General features: G+C 40.3%; 1 protein-coding gene across 2 annotated transcripts in view; it reads left to right on the top strand.

Annotated features, from left to right (window-relative positions):
- GRAMD4 (GRAM domain containing 4) overlaps positions 1–19,449 on the top strand; it is a 77,547-nt gene that overhangs the window by 46,175 nt on the left and 11,923 nt on the right. For both annotated transcript variants that reach the window (XM_068166393.1, XM_068166402.1), the window contains exons 5-13: positions 6,578–6,639; positions 8,830–8,962; positions 9,405–9,430; positions 11,185–11,276; positions 14,822–14,913; positions 15,976–16,024; positions 17,325–17,396; positions 18,686–18,729; positions 18,827–18,936. In XM_068166393.1, the coding sequence (XP_068022494.1) occupies positions 6,578–6,639; positions 8,830–8,962; positions 9,405–9,430; positions 11,185–11,276; positions 14,822–14,913; positions 15,976–16,024; positions 17,325–17,396; positions 18,686–18,729; positions 18,827–18,936 (680 nt within the window). The remainder of the gene's footprint in view (positions 1–6,577; positions 6,640–8,829; positions 8,963–9,404; positions 9,431–11,184; positions 11,277–14,821; positions 14,914–15,975; positions 16,025–17,324; positions 17,397–18,685; positions 18,730–18,826; positions 18,937–19,449) is intronic.

Here is a 19,449-nt window from a genome sequence, read left to right as displayed (position 1 = left end):
CTTTGCCTTTTAAAAATCTCTGTCATCCCCACACAGCACAATCCTTGTTACTCTTATTGTAGAAGCAGCAAGGATAACCCAGTACCACAGCACAACCCTAAATGTGAGTGACTGGAGTTTGAGCCTTCTTTAGCACGGCAATGACAAATGGGAACATGCCTCCTTAAACCCCTCAGTCCTTTCAGCCTTGAGGGCACTCACCTTTGTGATGTAAAGCATCACATTTGATGATGTGTCTTCTAAACCTGCCCAGCTGCATGGGCTTCAGATCTTGGCAGCAGCTTGGTGACCTCATTGATTTAGACCAGTTGCATATGTAGTTGCCTATGTTACCTTTCTCAGTAGAAGCTAAGATGGCTTGTCTAAGTAGTAGGATCACTTTCAGGTACTGTCATCAGGAGACAGTGCAGGCTGAGCTGGTAATTGAATGCAATGAGCACTGCCAGTTACTGAGAAGTAACAAACAGGCAAAACATTTTGCTTTGGTAGGAGGTTTCCCAAAGTCATGCAAACTTTTCCCAGCCTGCTGCTTCCTTTTGTACTCATTCCAAGTGTAAAAATGCTTTTATTGTCAAGCTGTCAGGAAAAATATGGGACTAGTGGAGTTCTGTGGCCTGTTTGCCTCCTACTCCTATAGAATCATGGGATTGTATAGTTGGAAAGGACCTTTAAGATCACCAAGTCCAACCACAAATGTTAAACTGCCAAGTCCACCACTAAACCGTGTGCTTCAGTGCCACATCTATATATCTTTTAAATACCTCCAGGGATAGTGACTCATCTGCTTCCCTGGGCAGACTGGTCCAATGCTTAACAACCCTTTTGGAGAAGAAATTTTTTCTTAATATCCAATGTAAACCTCCCCTGGTGCAGCTTGAGGTCATTTCCTCTTTTCTGATTACTTGTAACTTGGGAGAAGATACTGACTCCCACTCTGCTACAGCCTCTTTTCAGTTAGCTGTAGAGAGCAATAAGGTCTCCTCTGAGTTTCCTTTTCTCTGACTGAGGAACCCTAGTTCCCTCAGCTGCTCTTCATAAGCATCCACAAACACCCTAGGAGTATCAGAAGGTATGTTGCTGCCTTCTCAGTATATGTTTTCAGACCTGTTATCCGTGAATATATTTAACTGCCTCTTGAAAGTGCTGGAGCTATCTACCACTGGAAGTTATAGAGGCGATACATTACAAAAGACCTAAAGAAGCAATCTGTTTTCTTCCCTTTTTAACAGATTTCTTAGTAATTTCAAGGGATGCCTCATGGTTACAGAATTCTGAGATTTAGTGAATAACTGCTCAGCATTCAGTTTATTTACTGCCATTAACCAGTCTTTTCCTCTCTTCTGAAAAATTCCAACTTTTCCAGTGCAACCTCAAGAATTCTCCATCCCTTTCATCAGTTCAGTTGCTGTTCTGTAACTGTTTTGTCTGAAGACAAAGAGATTGAATTCATGCAGTACTCAGTATGGGTTTACCAAGGCTTTAGAGAAGATAAATTAGGCCTTCCCTCTTATCCTCAGTTCCCAGTACAGTGGGATTTTTTTAGCTACTGTTTCTCACTGATGGTTTTCCAAAGTTACTGGTTCCATGCAAAATCAGTCTGTGCAGTTTTGACCTAATGTGCCAAGCTGCATGCACACTTAACAGAGACTCTGTGAGTTTGTTGTGGAGGAGTCTGGTTCCTAAGTCATCCCTGTGGCCATGCACTGGTGTAGTGGGTTGATCTGGTGATCTGGCCTTTCTGGGGACAGGCAGATACGCACAATGTGAAAACAAAATAAGACTGAAAAATTCACAGTTTCTACCCAGAAGAGTAAAAATAAGGCTGTCTATTTTTTCCACTTAGCACTTGCACTCCATTGTGTGAAAGTTGTCTTCACTGCTTTTTGTCTTTTTGCACTTAAAAGTATTTAAAAATGTAATTAGGACTACAGGCAAAGTGTTGGCTGACACAGTCGAATACATAATAAGGCAAATTTACACCCGATGGAAACTTAATTTCATTAAGCAAAGTAAGAGCAGAAAGTTGTCTCTGCTTATGTCAACAAAACCAAATTCAGTCTGCCTTCTCAAGTAAATTTTTCATACAATCCTTAAATAGATATGCATATAAACATGTTTGCATGTACTCTTTACTTACAGAAGTGAGCTACTAATGGAAACCAAACCATGCTGGGGTGTAAGAAGGAAGAAATTATTTTAGTAGTTGCAATCTTCAAAGGTATTTGAAGTAGATCAGTACATGTAGCTATATAAATACATGCTTCAAAGTGTTCAGCAAGGAGAAAACTTTGTTTTCAATATTCCTGAGGTTGGAAGGGACCTCAAAGATCATCGAGTTCATAATCTAGTGTGTTTTTTCATTCTGAATAATGTGGGCTTCTTTCACTGAGTGCCTTCATAGAGGAGTGCAAGAAGCATTTTTAGGGATTTTGTTTGTGTGTATGAGTATTCAGAAACATGGTGTCTCAGCTGAAGTTTTCCGTAGACCCACTTTAGGATATCCCAACATTTGGTGTGACAATTGAAACTTATATGACATTTTGCTAGCGGAGCAATGCATGTGTAATTTGGAATAGTCTGTGAGAGCAATGCTTTTTCAGTCTAAATTGTGGGGTGTTGCTGTTTTGTTTTACAAATTGTGAGCTAGCTCCATCACACAGAAAAAAAAAAAAAAACAAAAAACTCACAAAACCAAGTTTTGCAAAACCACCTGCCAACAAGCTCTTGCTCGAGCAGACCTTTTTACTAGTATCATTGTGATGTTTTTTTAAAAGGAGCAAGTAGGCAATGCTTCTGCATAAGCCACTATTCCTTCTGTGCTGCTTATCCTGGCCTCTTGTTAAATGATGCTGTCTTCCACACGTTATGTTGAGAGCATGGCTGACTCTGTCCATTGAGAAGATGCCTCAGCTTGAGGTTGCTCTGGAGGCAATCCCAGTTGTTGATGTGGTTTTCATTTGCATACACCTCAACTTGCAGCTGTATTCAAGGCCTAATTTGCACAAACCAGAGTATTTATTAAAGGTAAATGGCTTTCAGTCCCTTAACTTTTGTCATACTTGTGGCTAAAAAATGCTTTGGTGCTATTCTGTTGGGCAGCATTGAGTATACCAGTGTATGCTGATTATGAACCACTCTGACATTCATGCTTCTCGTCTGCAGTGTCTTTTTTAAAAAAGGACATTTATCTTTGTCTTCTTCATTTGGCTGTTTAATCTGTGCTTTTAAATGCCCTAGTTGCATAAACATGACCTAGCTTCAGGTAGGAGGTCTGTTGATGTTACCAATCACATCTCTTTTCTGGGCTGAAAGCATGGTCCCAGAGGAATGAGTGCAGCTTGTTTTCTTCAGTGCAGGCCGCGGTTAGGAACCTTCCTAACCTGAAACACTGTCTTTTGCTGCATTGTTGTGGGGACCATTTATGTTTTCCAGCCTTTTAACTGATCTCTGGCATGAAGAGTGTTTCAGAGACTGCAAGAAAGGTAGTTTCTCTTCTCTGTCAGTGGTCTTGACATGACCTGGTTTTGAGATAGAGTTTCCCAGTGGGTGTGCAAGCCTAAACAATGAATTCTGAGCTTCCTGGCCCATATCTGTCTGAAGTGGCTAATTATAGCCTGATTCACAGGTGCAGTAATGAGCTGTCATTAACCTGATGATTCGTAAAGGTCAGGTTCTTCATGGGGAAGAAGTAACAGGCAGATGGCAAGTAAGACTTAGCCAAAAAAGAAAATAAGAATACCAAACCATCACCTGATGGAGCCCAGTGAGGTGCTATCCACAACTGCTTCTTGATGAGATTCTTGTTTTGGTTTTGTTTTTTTTCCCTCAAGAAACATGGGGAGTAATGACGCTTTGCTCTTTCTGAAAATATATCCCAGCATGTCAAAGGAAGATCCAGCCTGAAGGCTCTCAAGGCTGGCAGTGGTGGGATGCCATCTCGGCTTTGTCACTGGAGTCATTCAGGTGTAATACCCCTGAAGTGCTTTTACATGACTGGAACAGGCTGAGTAATTGGCTTTCGTCTGTGTGAACCTGTTCGTGAATGACTATCTCAAGACATTGCTATAGAATCATTTGTGCAAGTTTGACTGCATTAATTTCTGTCTGTCTTTAGCGAGACAGAGCTGGAAGTGGAGGAGATGCAAGTGTGTTGGGGAAATAATAAGCAGAGGAGTTTTTGGATGAGGAACCCATTGTTTGTATAGAAACTGGGGAAAAGGCACAGAAACCAAAGTTAAACCTTAACTAGGAAAAACAAACTGAGGAAATTTTGGATGGCTTTTGAAAAGATTTGATGCAAATAAGAAGCCACTGTGAAAAAGTCCTGTAGGGGTGTGAATAAAAATGGATTTGAAAGCAGAAACTGTCAAATTTAGCTTCTCCACACTGATAGATGTCCAGTTATAATTTATAAATCAGTAAATTATTTCTAAATGTTCCTTTCAAAAATGAACAAGGATGTGAAAAGCTCATTACATATGGGGAGTGCTTAGGAAGGAAGAGGTAATTAGTTCTCTGGTTTCTCAATCATTATTCATTGATGCATGCTGATGTTGAGACAGAACACATTAGTGTGTTCTTTCTGTAGCCTTTTCTGTGTGCAGGCAGTAACAGCGAGATCCTTCCATAATGTACTTTAGAGGGTTGTCAGGAGAGAGAAGTACATATCCTTATTCTTGCAGTCTGCACAGTACAGTGCGATCCCTCTTCTCACTCCCCATTTACTGACATCTTACTTGGTTGCCTTCCTGAGGGGCAAAAGATGAAGGGAATGTTTGAAAGCACCTGTATTGTCTGATAAATGAGTGATAATGAAATTGCATAACCAACATGTTTTTGTTTCAAGCAGTAATTTTTTCAATCATACAAATCCCTGTCAAGTAAAGCTTTCTGCAGCTGGTGTTATGTTGTCAAACTGCTGCTTCAAAAAAATTCTGTAGGATATTTACATGAGTAACTGACAACTTTTGGACTGAAGCATGAAGTATTCTCAAGACAAGTTGGCAAGTGGAGGCTGTGGATAGGGCAAATGTAATTTAAAGCCTTGCATGTATGCAGAATGACAAAAGCATTTGTCTTTTCCAAGATATGCTCACTTTTAGTGGATGAGAATATTATTCTTGATTCATTTTGAAAGATGAGGCCAATGATGCCTGCTACTTGCCATACATTTTTAGAATATTTTTGGGTTTCAGACCATTATTTCAGTTTTGCAAGTTTTGAAAAGGTATTTTTAATATTGGCTGCTATTGCTGCATTTGAAGAGCTTAAAACTTAACATTTGAAATAATTCTTACCACCTGTTCCTCTCATTGTGAAGATGAGCGGTATTTGACTCTAGTAACAATGGCAAGGTTCATGCATTAAACTGTGGTTTTGTTCCAGTACTGTGGTTATTATCTTGTGGTATGGAATCTCTTTTTATTTGCTGCTGAAGGAAAGAGTTTTCCTGACAGGCATTGCAGTGTATGTACAACTCAAATGCTTAAGTCATGCAATAAATTGGAGCAGTGGCTGACAAACCTGAAGGCTATGTCAGTGAGACCTTGACAGGCTGAAGACTTGGATGGGGAGAAATTTAATGGCAGCAAGGACAAATGTAGAATCTTGTATCTGGGAAAAAACAACCTCCTGTGCCAGTATAGGTTGGGGGCTGATCTGTTGGACAGCAGCTCTGGGGAAAAGGACCTGGGAGTCCTGGTGGACAACAGGATGACCATGAGCCAGCATGCGTCCTTGTGGCCAAGAAGGCCAATGGCATCCTAGGGTGTATTACATGAGATGTGGCTACTAGTACTCTGCCCTGGTGAGGCCACATCTGGAACATTCTGTCCAGTTCTGGGCCCCTCAGTTCCAAGAAGGACAGGGAACTGCTGGAGGGACTCCAGTGCAGAGCCACAAAGTTGATTTAGGGAATGGAACATCTCCTTCATGAAGAAAGGCTGAAGGAGCTGTGTTTCTTTAGCTTGGAGGATAATGAGGGGTGACCTCATTAATGTTCATAAACCCAGGAAGGGTGTGGTGGGAGGATGGAGCCAGGATCTTCTCAGTGATGTCCAATGATAGGACAAAGGGCAATGGGTACAAGATGGAGCATAGGAGGTTAAGGAAAAACCTTATGTTTACGTGACAAAGCACTGTAACAGGCTGCCCAGGGAGGTGGTGGAGTCTCCTTCACTTGGAGAAGTTCAAAACCCACCTGGGTGCGGTCCTGTGTGACCTGCTCTAGGTGGCCCTGCTCTGGCACAGGGATTGGACTTGATCTTTTGAGGTCCCTTCCCACCCTTAACATGCTCTGAATTTGTGTGATTCTGTGAAATTTTATATTAAATTATGTAGTAGTTGTAAGACAAAATTGAGCTGTCAGTGACAGGAAATGACTAAGCCACATCTCTCCTTCCAGTGAATGGAATTTCTCTGACTTGGTTAATAGTTTGAATTTTGTCATAGTTTGGTTTTCTATTGTCCGGTTACATTACCTCAGCCATGGATACCATGGAGGTTGTGGTGGTCCCTTTACCTAAAAGGGAAAAAATTCATCATCTATAGCATTTCACATTGTTTATTTTATTTGTAGGACGGAAGAGGTGACTTCAGCTCAGCAACCTGCAAAGCCACAGGCGCAAGCCAATGGAACAGGTAATCTTGGTCAGATCTCTGCTAACACTTTGATTCAGCTGGATTTCCTTCACCCCTTCCTTTTGATCCTTAGAACACCAAACCTTACCCATAAACTTGCTGGATCCTTAAGCAGGTTTCTGAAGAAGCTGAATATGAAAGATAATTTGAAAAGCTTCTTATCTCTCTAAACAGGTTTCTGCATTTATTTTGTAGTTGACTTTGCATGTGCAAGCAAGGAATTATGTACTGTAAAGCATTTAAGAATGTAATGAAACCTATTGCCTAACAACTTCATTCTTGCATGCCTTTCTGATCCTTGTCTTGCAAGAAAACAGGTATAATATATATTATAGAATCATAGAATTGTCAGGGTTAGAAGGGACCACAAGGGTCATCCTAGTTCCAGCCCCCTGCAATGGGCAGAGACACCTCGCGCTAGTTCAAGTTGCTCAGAGCCATACCCAGACTGGCCTTAAAAAATTCCAGGGATGAGGCTTCTATCACCTCCCTGGGCAACCTGTTCCAGTGTCTCACCACCCTTAACTCTGTTTTGATCTCAGCTGAAAAAGCTCTTATAAGCAATGAAACCCTATTCTTCCTTTTTCTAAAACAAAGTATATTCTGGAGAAGGAATAAGCTTAAGAGTAACTCAGTTTTTGGGCATCTACACCATCATCTAGGTTTCTCAAGATACTGCTTACAATGAATTCAGTAATGTTGTAATTTCTGAAAGAACTAAGGCAAGAAGCAGATTCTCAATCTTTCAGTACACTTAAGCTTTCTTCTCTTGAGACTTTTATAAATGTGCAGACTAAATTTGAAGTCATTACTCCTATCTTGTCAATACTTTCTACCTGCCATTTTTTTCAGTCTTAGATACTCAATGTCTTTTTTTTTCTTGTTGTTGTTGTTTGTTTCTTGTTACTTTGTGAAGTACTTGGATGTGGGAAACTATGTCATGAATATGTTTTCCAACAGAAGTGTTGTCATCTGTAAACTGTCACTTTGTTTTTCTGGATGCCACTGTCCTTCATTAATAAATAGTTTGACTCTATTTTCTGGGCACTGGTTGATTTTTGTCACATGCTTAAAATAATAGTTTTGGCTGTTGTAGTTAACTGGTTAATCTTTCATGCCTCTATTTAATCATCTTGGTTTTACAGAGTTCTGTATGAAATTTGGTCCTAGAATAGTTGTGACCAGTGTCCTCTTTGAGACATTGCTGTATTGACCTTCCTTTCCAAAGAGTGGTCCATCTGTTCCTTCTAGGCAGTGATTTTGTGAGCTGTGAGTAAAGCAGAAAGTGATTGTAAGAAGAACTGATCTCACTTGTGTTACATTAAGGACTTTAGCCTTATATTACTTCCATGTACTCCATTTTGTATTCCATTTTATATTACTTCCACATATATATATATCCATATATATATGCTTATATTATTTCCATATATATATATCCATATATATATGCTTATATTTTTCCTCTGAAACTGGTGTATAGAAAATGTGCATTATTTCATCGCTTTGCTATACATGAGACTTCTCAGGCAGTAGTATGACTGTATATTCCGTATATAGAAGGTGGCATATACAGCATAATTTCTGTAGCCTCGCTTTAGGAAAAAAGAAAGGGCATGTTTTATGTATGTGTGTGTGCAGAATCACACATGTACAATTATTACAGCCTATAAATTGTTCAAAAGGGCTAGTAAAAGTTCTCTTACAGAATCTTGCTTAAGTTTCCATCTCCCTTTGCTGTCAAATTCAGGTGGCTGAATGTGGTTGTCCTGCTCTCTGCTCAGGAGCGTTATGCTTTACATTTGCTGTTCTAGAGCTGACCCTTCAGCACAGTAGGAGCACTGAGATTTACAGCAATCTTGTTTGCAAGAACCTCCTGAACAGAAAATGTTTTTACAGTGTCTACTGAAAATTCTTACTTGTTAGGATGTTGAAATGAACTCTGTATTTCTGCTAATAAGATGCTTCCATGTTCCATATTTAGAGCAAAGCAGGAATCACCCTCAGTTTAGTGCAGTCAGGGTTTCTGTGCAGTGGCAGAACTGAATTTCTGTGAGGAGTGTTGGCAAACGACAGGAAAGCTGTGTGAAGTCTGCTTCCCAATGAAGCATGGTGTATTGGAATAGGGGCAGGCTTTGGATGAAGATGTCTTTTGATATTATCTTGATACATAGTGCTTCTTTTTTGTAGATAAGCGTAGTCACACAGTCAGTTCGAGAGTCCAGAAATGGTTTTTTGACAAATTTGGGGAGTATGTTGAAGACTTCAGATTTCAGCCAGAAGAGAGTACAGTGGAAACAGAAGAACCACTTAGTGCAAGAAGGTATATGCCTAGCATGATTGTGAGAAACTGTTGGCTTATTTACAAGTTGTGTTTTTTTAATTTGCATTTTTTTAATATTTTCAGTTGTATTTCACAACTCTTTACATGTTCTGCAAACTCATGCTCAAAAGAAGTAATTAAACTCAAGTACAGAGCCATCTCAAGCAGTTTGTGAAGGCCAGACATGACATTTAAAATTTATATGCTGTCTGATGTAGAGCAAGAGTGGTAGTATGTACTAGGTTCTGTCATATGACTCTCAAAAACTGTGGTCTGATGCCAGGTAGGCTGTATTAGTTACTGGAGAGATATTTCATAACAGGCAAGAATGCTTTATGCACAAACATCTAATTTATAGCTGAGCAGTATTTCAGGGATCGAACGTATGCAGCTGTGCACTGCTTACCTATGTGACAAGTTGCTTTTATGTATTATTTTTCAGATTAACTGAAAATATGAGAAGATTAAGTAAGTATTTTGAAATATTTTATTTTCTGGAACTAAACTTAGTTCTTAGTAATTGGGAGGATTGCTGTGTTTTAAAATACAGTGGTTTGAAATACTTCTGTCAATTCATAAGCAGTGGCAAAAGTAACAGTGTTTGTAGGCTGATACCTCAGCTCTTTGTAGCTTGCTTGATAAGTCTATTAGCATTCAAAGGAGAAGTTATTGGATGATGCATACCCTGAGTGTGTCTTGCATTTCTGTCTCTTGGGTAGCTAATAAGTTATTTTGGGAGGTGGAAGATGCAAGATGACAGGTTAAACAAATTAGGTAAGTTCTCCAAAAGTTCTGTGCAGGAAAGAGTTGCTGCCAGGCAAAAAAAAAGCCCAAAACAGAAGTCTGATTTGTGCTCCAAATTGTTAAATTATTGTAGAGGGAAAGGTGAAGTTGAAACAAGGGTTTGTAATCTCTGTGTAAGGTCAATTTGTTCTCCTTATTCTAATAATTTGTTCTCCTTATTCTAATACTGCTATTCATTCTAGTTTCATTTGGGAGAATACTTGTGATCTGTTCTCCGTGGTGGATGTGCATAGTTTTTAAAAAAGGCATTAAATTTAAGCTTCGAGTGGTCCTTAATTTCCACTAGGTGAGCCACAAAATCTAGAACTCTGTTGTCCAGGGGTGCCTGATTACTGCTTGGAGCTCTCCAGAACCTTGTTGCCAGCAGATTCCAAATACTGATCTTCCCAGCAGGTTCAGTGTAGCTTAATGGAACAGAGCAGACAGAAGAAATGCTTGTGTCTGCGATCTCCAGTGCCTTGTGTGTTCTCTTCCACTCACTTCATCATCTGCTTTGGCTGTTGCTGATGCTCAAGTAAATCTAGTTCTGGTTAATTACTTTGCATAGGAAGTGTGTTGAGAATAGCTGAATTTCAAGCCAAACAAACTAGGACAGCAAGATGCAAGTTGTCTTTAGGAAAGCCTTCCAAAATTGTGACATGTAATGAAAATGAGGGCGAATGATGCTGGGGCTTGCTGTACTCCAGCAGAGGAAGCAAAGGTGCTCTCGGGTTTTCTTGTGTCCCCTAGCTAGTTTGACCAAGTGGAATAGCTTAGAAGAGTAGGGTATAGATAAGTGATTTTTGGGGAGCTGAAGATCATCTCCTCCTGCTGTCACTGGCTGGCTGCGTGCATCTGCTCATGGGCATGGTGCTTCTTCCAGCACAGATTAGTATCCCGTGCAGTTACTGTGAGACCAAAGGTCTGCAAAGGCAAGAGACAAATTTCTTCAGGCAGCAAGGTTTCTTGCTTTAGGAGTAGTAAGCAGTGAAGTGCTACCAATAGATAGACTTCTGCAGAAATGTAGCCAAGAAGGATCTAGCCTGCTGTTAGCCTAGCTTGGTCAAGAAGCAGCAAGTTGTTCCTCAATGGTTTACAAGGGATGAACTGGTCTTCAAGGTAATATGGACAGGACTCAGAAGAGATTTGTATCAGCATCCAAGGTACCTTTGTAGAGTGTAATGTTTACTTTTGTCTGTACTTCAAGTGTTTAAACATAACCTTTGTCTTAAGACTTTCCTTTTTGGAAATCTGTTACTTAACTAATTGTTCAGTTATGTTGATAGGTTTCCTTTTTCTTAATTTGGATAAGCATTTTTATCATTATCTGACTTTGAATATTTCTATTAATTTTCTAATTTGGTTGTTTGTCATCTGCAAACAATTTAACCACTGACAGCTAATTCTAACAGTTGTGTTTTTTCTTGGTTTCCATTTAGAGAGAGGTGCCAAACCTGTAACTAATTTTGTGAAGAATCTTTCTGCCTTATCAGACTGGTATTCTATCTACACTTCTGCTATTGCCTTTATTGTAAGTTATCCAGTTCCTCCAAGGGTAATAAGAACCTTTAGAAAATGTACTATTTACTGAAATCCACTGAAACTGCTATATATGCTGCAGTTAAGTCATAGCAAATAGTGTAATTTCATTTAACACAAAATACCACTTGCATTATATTTTAAAGCCACTTTAATGGTCCATTATGGGTTGTAGCATAGTTCTGTAACTGTTTAAAATAACTTAAAATGATCTGGGCTTTGTTCTCTTGTTTCTTGTCTCCTGTCTCTCAGTCCTGTTGAATGGTATTTCAGCCTCTGCCAAATCTCGTGTTGTCTAGGGTTGTAATACTGACAGTGGCTATATTTGATAAGAGACTAAAATTCACCATTTTTGCCATTCATTAGGATCATACTTAGAGATGAGTCACAAAGTTCTGGGCCCCTCAGTTTAGGAAGGATGTTGACTTGCTGGAACGAGTCCAGAGAAGGGCAACGAAGTTGGTGAGGGGCTTGGAACACAAGCCCTATGAGGAGAGACTGAGGGAGCTGGGGCTGCTTAGCCTGGAGAGGAGGAGACTCAGGGGTGACCTTATCACTCTCTACAACTACCTGAAGGGAGGTTGTAAACAGGCAGGGGTTGGTCTCTTCTCCCAGGCGGCCAGCACCAGAACAAGGGGACACAGTCTCAAGCTGCACCAGGGGAAGTTCAGGCTGGAGGTCAGGAGGAAGTTTTACACAGAGAGAGTGATTGCCCATTGGAATGGGCTGCCCGGGGAGGTGGTGGAGTCGCCGTCACTGGAGGTGTTCAGGAGGAGACTTGACAGGGTGCTTGGTTACATGGGTTAGTTGATTGGGTGGTGTTGGGTGATAGGTTGGACGTGATGATCTTGAAGGTTTCTTCCAACCTGGTTTATTCTATTCTATTCTAAAATGCCGTGATTTGAATACCATTTAATGTGGAAACATCAGGTCTATGAGCTAAATTCAATCATTCCCATGCTCTGTAAGGAGGTTCACTTACCACAGAGTGACATGACTGTTAAAGGAATTGTGATTTGTTTTCTTCTAACTGTCAATTAAATGATATAAAGTCTTTTGATCATGAAATATTTTTATATCAAAGGAAATTATTACCAGCAGCTGTAGCTGAATTGAATGAACCTGTGTGGTGTGGGTTGACCCTAGCTGGAAGCCAAGTGCCCACAAAAACTGCTCTATCACTGCCCTCATCATCTAGCGAGAGAGAAAATACAATGAAAAGCTAGTAGGTGGAGAAAAGTACAGGGAAAGATCATTCAGCAGTTACTGTCACAGGCAAAACAGGCTTGGGGAAATAAGTCAAATGGGAGTAGGATAATGAGAAAAAAAATCCCTGCTCCTTCCTTATTCCTTGACTCAGTTTTACTCCTAGTTTCTCTACTGCTCTGCCCAAGCAGTGCAGGGGGATGTGGAATGGAGATTGCAGTCAGTTCATCATGTTTTCTCTGCAGCTCCTTCTTCTTCAGCAGGAGGACTCCTCACACTCTTCCCTTATACCAGTGTGTTAGTTCTCCATGAACCTCTCCAATGTGAGTCCTTCCCACTGGCTATAGTTCTTTATGAACTTCACCTGTATGTTTCCTTTCCATGAAGTGCAGTCCTTCAGAACAGACTGCTCCAACAGGGGTCCTCCATGGGATAACATCCTACCAGGAACCTGCTCCAGTGTGGGCTTCCTCCATTGTAGGGTTCTCCATGGGCTGCAGGTGGATATCTACTCCACCATTAACCTTGTGGGCTGCAGGGGGACAGCCTGTGGCACATGGTCTTCACCGAGGGCTACAAGGGAACATTTGCACCTGTGCCTCTAGAACCTCCTCCCTCTTGGTTCTTTGCTGACCCTGGTGTCTGCAAAGTTGTTTCTCTCACATGTTCTTCTCTTTTCAGCTGCAATTGCTCTTGCACAGCAATGTTTCCTCCTTCCAATATATGCTATCATATAACTGATGAGCTCAGCCTTGGCCAGTAGTGGGTCTGTCATGGAGCTGGCTGGCACTTGCTCTGTCATACACAGAGGAATCTTCTAGCAGCTTCTCACAGAAACTACCATTGTAGTCCCTGCCAACTACCTACCTACCTAATACAGCTTGTTTGGGGAAAATGTCACACACCTTTTCATTAAGTGGTCCCTCTCTGTAAGTTACAGAGCCTTATTTAACATTTTGTTACACAGCACAGCTCAAGAAATACTGAAAAGGAGAATTCCACATTCTGTATTCACTCCATTCTGATCTACTCCTTTTTCCTTCACCTCTCCTAACAAACCCATTCTTCACATAAAAGCTGAAAGAAGGATCTTCAGCTGTTACTCAGAAAGCTCTGGAATATTGAAGCCAGAGCAATCCTTCATTTTGGGGTTACCAGTGAAAAACCTAGTATCTTTCAGCAGGGAAGCAGTAGTCTCTGTAGCTTTAGAAGTTGTAAAGTGGACAGAATACTATTTGAAGTAATTCTCATCTATTTTTTAGGTAAAATAAGGCCTGATTTTCTGCAGTTGTCTTAAGCTTGGTAAAAACTTGGGATCTAGCTATCTTGAAATAATAGAGCAAGAGTTTACCTCTTTGCCTTGTAAGGGGCTAATTCACAAAACCACAGAATCAACCAGGTTGGAAAAGACCTCAGAGATCATCAAGTCCAACCTAATACCTAGCACCTCCTAATAACTAAACCATGGCTCCAAGTACCACGTCCAATCTTTTTTTGAACACCTCCAGGGATAGTGACTCCACCATCTCCATGGGCAGCACATTCCAATGGCCAATTACTCTTTTCAGTGAACAACTTTCTCCTCACCTTGAGCCTAAACCTCCCCTGGTGCAGCTTGAGACTGTGTCCTCTTGTTCTGGTGCTGGTTGCCTGGGAGAAGAGACCAACCTCCACCTCTCTACAGCCTCCCTTAAAGTAGTTGTAGAGAGCAATAAGGTCTCCCCTGAGCCTTCTCTTCTCTAGGCTAAGCAATCCCAGCTCCCTCAGCCTCTCCTCATAGGATTTGTGTTCCAAACCCCTCACCAACTTTGTTGCCCTTCTCTGGACAAGTTCCAGCATCCTTCCTAAACTGAGGGGCCCAGATGGAGTTCTTTGAATTTCAAACCTCTTAAGACTTGGGCCCAACACTGATCCCTGGGGGACACTAGTGACTGATCGCCAATATAATTGTTATAACTCTTCTACTATGCCATTGCTTCACCTCATCTAGGTGATGTCTGACCATATCATGGTTATATAGCATATTCACAGACTTCAAGGTTTACTATTTTTTCTTTATACCCTCATGTAAATGAATTGTTGAAAATATTAATTCTGTCAAGCAGCTGAGCAGTATTTAACTGTCATCTCTGGAAATTTAGTTCAGTTTGTACTTCACACGCATCAATACAGTGCTATTGTCTGTCATGGGGCTGCTAAAATTTAGTACCTTTTGTGGTCTGGCTTTTGTGATTCTGAACCAAACAGTACAGTGGGAAATGGTATTTTGTGTAGCTCACTGTACTGCAGTTTGTAATCCACATCTCTTTTTTCTTCCTTCTTAATCTGCAGATATACATGAATGCTGTATGGCATGGCTGGGCCATTCCCATGTTCTTATTTTTAGCAATTTTGAGGTTGTCCCTAAATTACCTCATAGCCAGGTATTTACTTAAGCACTAGATTAATCTTTCATCATGCTTTGCTTGAAAGATGCTTTGTTGTTCTTGCACTGAATTGTAAACTGTTACCTTTTTTAACATTGTGAGTTCAGTTTAACAAAGTGAAATTCAAAGTCTAATATACTTTATTTTGTTGCTTGATTTCTATGACTTTTGACTGTTCCAAGGAATTACCTTCATTTCCTGTGACTTGGATCATCATACATGAATGCTGCATGCTCTCAGATATATTCCTCAACACTTCAAAATTCTAAAATACTCTGCAGTATTCAAAGTAGTTGGGGAACATCACCTTATATATTAGAACCTACTGCTTTTTCCTGGACAGAATTTTCACCTATGCCTAAAACAGCACTTCTGCCTTTTTCAGTGGCCCTTGGCATACTTTATGTAAAGTATCTTTCATTTACACATTCATTCTCTACTAAAAATTAAGCCTTTCTTTAAAACAAAAGAAAACAAAAAAAACATCAACAAGAACAACAACAAAAACTACAAACCAAAACACTAAGATGAGTATTCAAAAATGCTCTTTTAGGCTGATGGTGTTTTGCCTTTAAGGCGCTTAAAATGGTGAGAGGAGGATCTTGACGTGCCTAATTTAAAACAGTTTTCTTGTTTCTTAATGCTTACTGTGTGATACTCTTACTTGGAAATTGCCAGTAACAAATAGGCTCCAGGAAAAGTTGATATAATTTTGATCACATAAAAAATCCTGGGAAAAAATACTCATAGTTATTTGCTGTGTGCACAGAATCCACTTCTGCTGCAAAACCTGCAAGCAACGATTCTGTGAATCTACACAGCTAATATATATATAAATATATATATATATAAAAATATAAAAAATATATCACTGTGAAGCTGTGTTTGGCCACCTGTGCTTACATTATTTTGTGGGTTCTTTGTGGATGTGGGGATTTAGTTATTTATTTAAAGCTGTAAGTGCTTGCTGCTAAAAGTTACTTTTTAATGCCTTACAAGTAGTCTGTGTTGGCAGGTGTAGTAGTACTTGCTCTCTTTAACTGTTTCCATAACTTCTAGGGGTTGGAGAATACAGTGGAGCATTGTGCCTGAAGTTTCTGAACCCATGGTAGGTCTTTAATTCTTTTGACCCACATGCCTGCATTAAAAATTGCACATTCAAAACCTTTTATGATTATGTGGGCAGCAGTAAGAGGAAGAAAGAGTCAAGTGCAAATAAAGACACTGCAGCTTTTTTTCCTCTCTTAAAATTTAAAAAAAAATTCAGTAACAGCAGTAGGTTTGGGTGTTTCACTGTAAAGTATTCCAGTCTTGAATGACATTTCTGGAATAAATGTTATTGTAACAGCTTGAGACAAGTTAGATCCTGTGGGATCTTCAGTAAGCCTTGCATTCTGTTGCCTCTGTAACATTTTTAAAATAAATGCTCGCGTGTCATGCTTTAGGCAGGAAGCACTGCATTAGTGTAAGAGAGGATAGGATAGAATAAACCAGGTTGGAAGAGACCTTGAAGATCATCACGTCCAACCTATTATCCAACCCTCCTAATGAACTAAACCATGCAACCAAGCACCCTATCAAATCTCCTCCTGAACACTTCCAATGATGGTGACTCCACCACCTCCCTGGGCAGCCCATTCCAATGGGCAATCACTCTCTCTGTATAGAACTTCTTCCTAACCTCCAGCCTAACCCTCCCCTGGCACAGCTTGAGACTGTGTCCTCTTGTTCTGGTGCTGGTTGCCTGGGAGAAGAGACCAACCTCTGCCTGTCTACAATCTCCCTTAAGGTAGTTGTAGACCGCAATAAGGTCTCCCCTGAGCCTCCTCTTCTCCAGGCTAAGCACCCCCAGCTCCCTCAGCCTCTCCTCATAGGATTTGTCTTCCAAACCGCTCACCAATTTTGTTGCCCTTCTCTGGCCAAGTTCCAGCATCCTTCCTAAACTGAGTGGCCCAGATGGAGTTCTTTGAATTTCAAACCTCTTAAGACTTAGTGAGGCCTTATTTCAAGGATAATTTTGTAATTCATAAAAGGCCAACAATTCAGTTAAATAAAGTTTTAGGTATAAAACACTAAAACCCTCTACATTTCTGCATGAAGCAAGAAAGAGGTCAGTTTAAGTGTGTGGTTGTAGTCATTGCAACCAGGCTACTCTAAATACTTTCTTTCATGGCCTCATATAACTATTTTTACATATGACATGGAGAAAAAGCTTTGATAACCATCAATGAAAGATGTAAGCAGTAGATCTGAAGCAAGACTGAAATTTGGCAATTTCAGAGACTGTTTAGAGAGAAAGGACCATAGACCTGTCAGAATGTTGAAGGGTCATGCTGTCATGAGGAGGTTTGTAAAGTTTCATTTTTAGCTGAGCTGAAAGTTAATGGATTTTCTCTTTCTTGCCCAAGGAACCTCCAAAAGAGGACCTGACGGTGTCTGAAAAGTTTCAGCTTGTTCTAGACGTGGCTCAGAAGGCACAGGTACTTGTGCTGCACTTGGACAAGGAAATTCATAGTCCAAGCAGTCGAAGTACTTTGTTATGCAGTGTGTGGAAACAGACACTTTAAAAAGCAACATTTTCTTTGCATGGGGATCTTTACCTATGAGCAGCAAGGGTCTCAGAAAGATGCCTGGAACTTCTGGGAACAGCGTGATGTTTCAGAGAACTAGTTGAGATTCTCCAGTCATGGCTCTGAGCAAGGTCTGAAGAACGAAGGAGCTTCTGACAGTTTTTTTCCCCTTAACGTTTGTGAATGAGCTTTTGATAATATAGATCAGATTATGAATCTTACCAGTGTACTGTAGTATGGGTCTGTATCCTAAGTGTGCAAGTTGCAGAACTGTGATGAAGAGACCCTATTAATTCAGGTTTGTTTGCACAACATGTCTGGGAGAGTCGGTTTTAAACACTACCAGCCCCCAATCCTTTATTGCTTGTGTGGGAGAGGGTGAGGACAGGTTTCCTCCCAGCTCCATCAGTTTGAAGTATCCTAACTCCTAACAGTGACTCCACTATCCAGTTGAACTGCAGCCTAGTGCCATGTGTCATGGTGTGTCACTGTTGAATGTAATTTACCATTCTCTTGCCAACTGTGTATGCTCATTTTCTTTCTGCTAGTAGTAGTGTTCATGCTTATATGAACACCTGTGGAAATTTATTGGGAAAATGAACTTTGCAGATGCTGTGGCAGCAAGAATGAGTTAGAGAGGATGGCTGAATAACCTTAGTTCTGAGCAGGGATATGTCTCCATCAACAGCTGCTGGATTTACATGGAACCTAGTAATGCAAAGGGTACTTGGTAAACACCTGGTGGTGTGTTTCTAAAGAAGCTGAGAGTCTAAGGTTTGATGAGCTCAGTAAACACTTCCTGAGACTTCAGTACTCAGTGTGAGAAGAAACTCCCAGTTTGTTTACCTACTGACAGAAGCTCTTAACTCTTAGACTGACAGCTTAATTTAAAATCTTTGCTGTGATGTAAACACTTTCCAGTTGTGACAGTGAGGTCAAATAGCTTCCTCACTTCTAGCAATCAATCACAAATGGCAGAACAAGGGGTTAAATGAGATGAAAATCATCACATATTGCTATCCTATTTTTTTATTTACTCAATTATGAAGTACTTTAATGGCTAAAAATTAGTTTTAAAAAATCACTTCTGGGAATTACTTGTTAGCAGCAGAGCAAGGTAACTGCTGGTGTCTGTTGTGTGGACAGAAAAACCTCAGATAATGCAGGACTCAGTTCTAATTCTGATGCTTCTTATGCAGAACCTTTTTGGCAAGATGGCAGACATACTGGAAAAAATTAAAAAGTAAGTTATCTGATGTTAGTCTTTTTCTCCCCATCTTAAATCAAGTTTTGACCAATGTCTGGAATACTAGTAATAATATATTTCTTTTTGTCTGCAGCTTGTTCATGTGGGTCCAACCAGAAATAACACAGAAGCTCTACATTGCCCTATGGGCAGCATTTATTGCATCCTGCTTTTTACCCTACAGGATTATTGGGCTTGCAATGGGTAAATGCAATAAATAAGTGACCTGTTACAATCTAGACTTAATGTGTTGATGCTTAATGTCATCTACAGAGGGAGGATTTTAGAGTTAACAAAAAATGAATTGTTTTAAAGTACTTTCATTATTTGGTGTTTGTCATGTACATTTTGGAAAGGATCTCTGGATACATAATAAGGTAGAAAAAGATTGGATAATGCATTCAGTCCTTGAAGAGCAGGGGTTTATGATGAGGTGTTACCTCATCCTTACAGCAAACAGTTTGAAGTCTCAGGGATCTTCAAACTGGTAGCTATAAGGCCTCCTTCCAGGAAGCCCTATATTTTGGTTACTTTTTGCTTGTACATCCTTGCAAATGAAATACGTGGGACAACATAGAAGGCACACAGATGGCAGGGTTAGAAAAAAGTTAAAGTTCTGATGGGACTACCTGTAAAACTTGGTGGATAGGCCAGGTGAACTGAACAGCTTTCTGTGGGTGAAGTTGCAGATACTTAAATTCTTAGCTGGGAACTGGC

The sequence above is a fragment of the Melanerpes formicivorus genome, unplaced genomic scaffold (genome assembly GCF_026170545.1).
Source record: "Melanerpes formicivorus ecotype bairdi unplaced genomic scaffold, bMelFor1.0.p_v2 SCAF_3, whole genome shotgun sequence".
Classification (NCBI taxonomy): domain Eukaryota; kingdom Metazoa; phylum Chordata; class Aves; order Piciformes; family Picidae; genus Melanerpes; species Melanerpes formicivorus.
This window is presented reverse-complemented; position numbering and strand designations above follow the sequence as displayed.